The following is a 7,353-nucleotide window of genomic DNA, read 5'->3' on the forward strand; positions in this document are numbered from 1 at the left end:
ACCATGAACTGGGTCAGGAATTGCTTTTCCAACTCCTCGAAGCTTTCTTTGGACCCTGATTGTGGCACTCCAAACCACCCACTTGCAGCTCCCTTCAAAGTTAGAGGAAATGCCCGGCACATAATTTCATTGGAAAACCTGTGGAGTGTCATATGTGCTTTGAAAGCTTCCAAATGCTCAACGGGGTGTTTGGACCAGTCATACATTTCAACCAATGGAGCTTTGAACTTTGGTGGGAGTGGTATTGCCATGATTTCCACGTTGTATGGTAGGTTCATGTTAGTGAGCATCTGATTTACTGAGGAGGATGCATCTATCTTTCACGCCATTTGTTTTGTATTAGTCCATGAGGCTTTATAGATCGTGGTGCATTTTCCTCTTTTCTTCATCATTGCTGAGTAGCCTGCCCATGCTTTATGACTCCCCTTCTCCTCTACCAACTTGACTCGGCACATCATCTTCACCTGACATTGTATTCCTGCACTTTAGGGCCTCATTTTCGCACTGTAGTGCTTCCAATTCCTCTATTACTTTCTTCAGCTTATCCTCTATTTCTACTAATATGTCCTCCATGGTCACAAATATTGCTTCCTTGTCCTTGGTTGCTTGAGAGCACTTGGTGGCAGGCATGTGAAAGGAAGATTCCACAGATGACACCAACTATTTTGGGAGTGTTTTGCACTCATGCACATACTCGTCACGAACCTACAACAAGTTGATCGAGAAAGGCTTGAAGGGTATTGAACCGCCTCTAATGCCTAAGTTGGACGACTTGTTTAAGTTAAATAAAGAACGGAGGTTCCATTTACTTACTTGGCTAGTTCATCTCTTCTCGTATATATAGAGGTCAGGAGAGGTTTGTTGTTCTCATCTCTATAACACCCTTATCTCTTATTTGAATTAAATTAGTGGTATGAAACTCCCTCATTTTTTGACCTTGTTCGATCACCGAGGATGCGTTTGAATCTATCTTGATGAATCGAAATTTGCTGGATCCCTTTTCTATGAGTGACGCGTCCATCCTGAGTGGGTGGCACACATGACGTTTGAGGCTTGTCTTGGGTTCTTTACTTTAGGCTTGGGTTCTTTGAGCCTCATAGGTGGGCTTTGAGGCCTAAGAGAGATTTTGACCTCTCTAATATTTTTAGATATTTATAGATATTTTTAGATATTTCCTTTTCAAACATCACTCAAATATAAAACACTTTTTAAATTATAAATCTTCAATTTGTTTTCTAATCATTATAATTTTTTCAAACTTCTAAACAAAATATAAAAAATAATACATATTTTTCAAAATTTCAAAATAAAAATTATATTCAAAAATTATATTCAAACAAATTTTTAACTTTATAATATTTTATTCAATTTTTTCTTTATTCTTTATCAAAATTTAATAAAATATCTTAACTTAAATGATTTTATTATTAATTATAAATGATTTTATTACTATTTATAAATATTTTAAATTATATATTCTTGTGTTGAAACTATTTGTTAAGCTCGAAACTCCAAAAGATAGTCGAACCCCACCTCGATCTATATGCCTCGATCCATGAAAAAGTCACCTCGATCTATATGCCTCGATCCATGAAAAAGTCAACAGCTGGTATATGCTCAATGAGTGGAACCACAGAAAGTGTCCGAAAAGTGTATCTCGATAAGTGTATTCTTTTTTTTTCTTTTTTCTTTTTTTATATTTTTTTAATTATCATAAATATTATTTTAAAAAAATAAAAAATTCACAATATCATTTAAAAATATTTTCTTAATCATTAAATAAAAAAATAAAAATAAAATTGCTTCGAGACATATTTTCGAGACCCAACTTTGTTGGATTTAACATTTATGATGCTCTATCTTCTTTTTTTTTTATTTTTTTCAGAAATTATCTAGTTTTTTATATTTGTAAAATAGCTAACCTATTATAAGTACCCTTATATGTACTTGAATTCCTAAAACTCAAATATTCAAATCTAGGTCTTATTTGATTATAATGATAAATGAGATAAAATAAGATAAAATTAAAAATTAAATAAAATATTATTAATATATAATTTTTTAATATTAATTTTATTTTTAGATTTAAAAAAGTCAAATTATTTATTATATTTTGTATGAGAGTTTGAAAAAATTATAATGATTATATTAGATGAGATAAAATGAGATGATTTAATTTGTGTAACCAAACCAAACCTTATAATGTGCTGCTGGTCTTATTGATTTAATTATTGTTGATGTGCTTAGATAATTTTGCAAGCAGATCGATTAGAAAAGAGAAATGCTTGAGTGTGCAAACACTTTGCAATCACTTTAAAAAAAATGAATAAATATAAGATTCACATGAAAAAAAATTATTTTTTTAATAGTTGACGGTCCTACTTTTTTTCAAAATGACTGCATAATGCTTGTGCACTCTACCACTGCATGCAGTATTATTCATTTAGAAAATGTGTCTAATTATAGAGAGTGATAAAAAGAAGCCCAATGCAATGCAAACTCTAAAAACCTAGCAGGAACCTAATTGACACATTTAGGTATTTGATTTGGATTAGAGTTAACTGTTTTATAACATGATGTTGATTGACTAGATTACAAGAAATCTATTTATTTTTTGTTAGCTATTTTTCATCAAATTGATTAATTCTTATTAAAATGAGTATATTCTCATAAAAAATAATTATTTTCATCGTAAATAACTCATCATCATTTGTCATGTAGTGAATTAATTAAATATACTCAACAAGTTGATTCTTATAAACTCAGACTTCAGCTCATTTCCTTTAAATAAATAAATGTTAGTAAAATTCTAGGCTCATGTATTGAGGCGTGTTTGGAAAATGAAAATTTGTGTAATAATATTGTGAGAATTCTTGAAGACATTTGGGATATGTTTACATTAAAATTGTTAAGTTATGGTTAAAATGAAAATTTGTTTGGATAATTTTTTAATGTATGTTTTATATGGGAGTTCGTGAAATTTAGTATATAGAATTCAGAATTTGTTTAAATAAAATTTGTTGGAGAATTTGTATTTTCTTTTTAATTTTTACGGAAACTCCCAGTGAGATGTGTTTCACTCTCTTGTAATTTTTAATAGAAGTGTTAGTGTGTCATCCAGTTTTGACCGTTAGACGTGCTCATTAATACAAATCTCATTTTTTATTTTTATCTTCTTTTCTCTTTTATATTTTTTTAATATATTTAAATATTTATACAAAATAAAAAAGAATATATTAATATATTAATAATCACTTTTTTAATTAGTAACTAAAAATATTAAAAAATAAATAAATATATATATAAATAATTAAAATAATAAGATAGAATGAGTCAGATATAATAACACTACTCATTTTTTAAAATTTTACGATGCTGGCTATGATGCCAACTAGCAAGTACTCAAGGTTTTTTGTCCTCGGGATTGGAATTCTAGGATCAGTTGGGTTGATGTGAACTTTCTCGAGATGGGTAGTCGACCAAGCTGAAATTGGATAAAAATCATATACTGGAAAAATCAATGATATATATGGACGTAATTTACCGTGAATGAAAAGAGAAAAGGATAGCATATGTAAGTCAATGATACACTAATTTTATGTCATGATCTACGGTTGACGTATAAGCAGCAACTATCGTTTTCCAATCTCTTATTCTTTACCATCTTCTCGACTGTTTGCTTAAAAAATGTATAAGTACAATTACATAAATTAAATCATGTGTCTCATGATATCATACACATGATAGGTGGTCTCTCCCGTTATCTTCTTCTCACTCCCACTATCCTTGTGTGAAATGGCGTGTGCCGTGAGGGTAGATCATCTTTAGATGGTGTACGGTGGGGGCTTGGGTAGATCTTTTACAATGCCACAAAGCAAGGAATCGTCAGGAATGTTGTACTCGTCTCTAAGGGAGCGTGCAGGAGACAAAATGCTAGCATAGAGTTGTTGTCCGAGGTAGCGCCTCTCTGCCACCTCAGACCTTATATTCCACATTCCGGCATTATCAAATGTCAAGAGAATGGCTGCCCATGAGTTGGGAAAAACTTGGACTGTGTGCCTGCTTACAGCGTCAAGAAGATTGTAATTCCTTCGACGTTCTGGGTTCCACCTCCCAGGCTCAATGCTATTAATTGAAGTCAATAAAAAACACATGAAGAAACATCAATTAATACAAAATTATCATCAATCACATGAACAAAACAATATTCAATTAAAAAGAGCACATTGAACCATCAGTACGTAGCCACTTACGCAACTGCGAAGAAGGAGTATCCATCCAAATGCCAAGATTGTATGCTCTTCTCGTGGTTCTCGAAGATAATCTCGACAAAGTTACGGAAAGTTGCGTTCAAGACAATCGGTGCCTTGGTAACTTCTACACCGTCAGATTGTGGATCGTCAGAGATGATGTTATATTTGAAGACCTTATCCGCGACTCTATAGTACTCTGCTAGCTTCAGCGGGGTGGGAGGGTCGACGTGGGAGATGCCATTTACAGCATAACGAAGATTGCCGTCAACCTTGCTGGCTGTGTTCACGAGCTTGATGGTGCGGGTAATGTTAATGGCACCATAATGGTAGGATCCTTGAGGGTTAGGCCTGGCAGCACTGGCAGTGAGGTTCCAACGGAAGGTGCGGAATTGGTTGAGGGACCAGGCCCAACCAACAGGGGCCTCAGGGATCTCAGGTGAGGCTGGGCCCTTGCCATTGGTGTAACTGATGAGACCCTTACCATTAAGCACACTCTTGGTGAACCGAGTTGAGGCAATCATGAAGTATTCCTTCGGCTTTTGGTCCGCAGTGACAAGAACTGAGAAACATTGTCCCACATGGACGTCAAGGGATTGGTATGTGTTTTGGACTGTGTGGGAGCCCTCCATCTCCACCAACTTCATGGTGTGGCCTTGGATTCTGAAGTTAAGGGAATTCTTTAGGCCAACATTGCATATTCTATATTTGTAGGTTTTGCCAGGCTTCATATGGAACAAGGGCTCATCCTTGCCGTCACCCTTGGCAGATTTTCCATTGATGAGGACACCGTCTGGCCTACCTAGGGAGCGGCCACTATCCAAGAATTTCCTGAGGGTAGAGTGGCTCTTGATGTACCAGTCACCAATCAAGACAGTGTAATCATCTTCGGGATCAGCATATGGGACAGGAATGAGTAAGCGACTGTTCACACGGAGGCCACCAAAGGCACCAGCTGCCCTGTGCATGGCAGTGGTGGGGTAGTAGATGTAGCTTCCAATTTGGTCCTTGACTTGGAAGTGATAGGTGTAGTTTGTATTGGGGGGAATTGGGCACATGGTTCCAAGTGTACCATCTTGCCAAGAGTTTTTCCTATGTTGGATGCCGCTCCTGGCAATCAAATCAAACGTTAGACGTACATTGAGCACAAATAATTAGTCAAAATTTTCACACAACTCATTTTTATGTATATTTTTTTACTCGATACAAATTGATTAAAAAATGGAGAATGAGCACACCATGTCACCAGGAATGGCTCATCTAGGTTGTTGAAGACATTGATGACTATGTTGTTGTTGGTAGTGGAGTTGATATTGGGTCCGGGAAATTGACCGTTTATGAGAATGCCTTGTTGAGGGACCCCAAGTGGAGCAATTGTGCCGTAGGTAACGTTCCATGTGAAGAAGAGGTAAGGGTCCTCACCGTGTACCATTGACATTGCCGCGGCAAAGAGGCACAAGAGCAACGTGAACGTCCCTTCTCCCATCTCTCTCTCTCTGATCTCTCTCTCTCTCTCTCTACACTTATATGTGGCCTATTTTGGAAGAAGATACTTGGCCTTCCTCTGTCGCGGGTCTGGCCACCCCACCCGACCTCTCCTTTTATACATCTTACAAAAACTTTCTCAACCATTCAAACTCTCCGCAATCTTTTCTAAGCTCACCCTTTTATTTTGCACCCTACCATTCCGTCCTTCCTCTCAGTTTGTTTCGTTTCTCCCCTACCCCGGAAAACACGCGCTCTCTCTCTCTCTCTCTCATAACCAACCCGTACCTAATCTTCTCAAGGCCGAGAAGAATTTAGCTCTATCCAAAACATCCAAACCCACTTTTCAAGCCTTTCAACCTCACTTTTTAGTAAAACGTTTTTACAAATTAAAAGAAAACTATTAAGACTAACTAGAACTAAATTTAATCTTGAATGGATGCATTCAACGAAGCCAAAATAATAGTTCTGTGTTTGAACTATAATTTCATGGAGCATATCCTTCTAAAAATCGTGATCAATCTTTTGACTTTTAGTACTTAATCTTGGCAATATTTTCTTCAGGATTTTTCAATATAATTATCAAGTTGAAAGTTAGAGCTAGATCGTTGTTATATAATGTGAGCTTTAAACGAAGCCACTTATTTCACCCACTACGTCCAAAATTATTCTTGCGAAGGAGTAGAGCATCATTAAAATTTTGTGACGAAAAACAGTCAGATTGCCATTGTTACCAAAGATTTTTTGTGACAATCGATTTATATCACTAAAACAACATTCGAGAGTAACCATACTTCGAATGTGCAAAATTTGTAGGTTTGAACGTATACCCACTATTCAATTAAGAAAGGAGTCTTTGGCCCTTCGCCACATACTCTCTCTTTATCTGGTTTATCACCACTTGGGAGTCTGCCTTTTCTTCCACTTATGTTGCACCTAGTGCCTTCATTATGGCGAGCCCCACCAGTAGAGTTTCATATTCCGCTTTGTTATTGGTAGTTTTGAATTCGAGCATGATTGAATAGTAGGACTCATCTCCCGAGCTTAATATCACATATACTCCTACCCCTTTGCCTAAGCGGCAAGACGAACCATCGACATAGACTTGCCAATGATTCCCGACAGGCGGGGCAGCCATATCTTTGGTAGGATTAGTTAGTTCCGCAACGAAATCTGTCAATGTTTTCCCTTTGATGGCTGTCTGAGGGAGGTAGCCGGTGTTGAACTCGTTGAGTTCAATTGACCAGTTTACTAACCACTCGAATGTGTCAGAACATTGCAGCACTTTCTTGAGAGGGGCCTCTGTCAGGACCCTTATCTTGTGTGCTTGAAAATAAGGTCTCAACTGGTGAGCAGTTGCAACCAAAGAAATGCTAGTAGTTCCATCGATGGGTATCTAATTTCGACTCCCCTCAATGCCTGGCTGGTGTAGTAAACTGGCATCTGCGCCTTATCTTCTTCTCATACTAATGCTACATACACAACTTTCGCCACAGATACAAGTATAAAAATTCTCTTCACACGGTTTGACTTAGAATGGGAGGTTTCGACAGGTATTCTTTGAGCCGAGTTAATGCTTCTTCACATTCTTTGTTCTACTCGTGGACCTTTCGTAGCA

At 36.5% G+C, this 7,353-nt stretch overlaps 1 protein-coding gene across 1 annotated transcript; it reads right to left on the reverse strand.

The window, feature by feature from the left end:
- Positions 1–3,622: 3,622 nt before the first annotated feature.
- On the reverse strand, positions 3,623–5,827 carry LOC108990008 (L-ascorbate oxidase homolog). Its single transcript, XM_018963841.2, has 3 exons — positions 5,489–5,827; positions 4,254–5,360; positions 3,623–4,125 (listed from the first exon to the last, which is right to left on the reverse strand). The coding sequence occupies exons 1-3, from the start codon at positions 5,734–5,736 to the stop codon at positions 3,825–3,827; spliced, it is 1,656 nt and encodes a 551-aa protein (XP_018819386.1). The 5' UTR covers positions 5,737–5,827; the 3' UTR covers positions 3,623–3,824.
- Positions 5,828–7,353: the final 1,526 nt, after the last annotated feature.

Source organism: Juglans regia, chromosome 4 (genome assembly GCF_001411555.2).
Source record: "Juglans regia cultivar Chandler chromosome 4, Walnut 2.0, whole genome shotgun sequence".
Taxonomy (NCBI): Eukaryota; Viridiplantae; Streptophyta; class Magnoliopsida; order Fagales; family Juglandaceae; genus Juglans; species Juglans regia.

Excerpts from the sequence above, each read along its gene's own strand:
- LOC108990008 (XM_018963841.2), bottom strand. The coding sequence starts at position 5,736 with ATGGGAGAAGGGACGTTCACGTTGCTCTTGTGCCTCTTTGCCGCGGCA. Across the intron at positions 5,361-5,488 it reads GAGCCATTCCTGGTGACATG|GAGCGGCATCCAACATAGGA; the intron begins GTGTGCTCATTC and ends TTTGATTGCCAG. Across the intron at positions 4,126-4,253 it reads TACTCCTTCTTCGCAGTTGC|CATTGAGCCTGGGAGGTGGA; the intron begins GTAAGTGGCTAC and ends TTCAATTAATAG.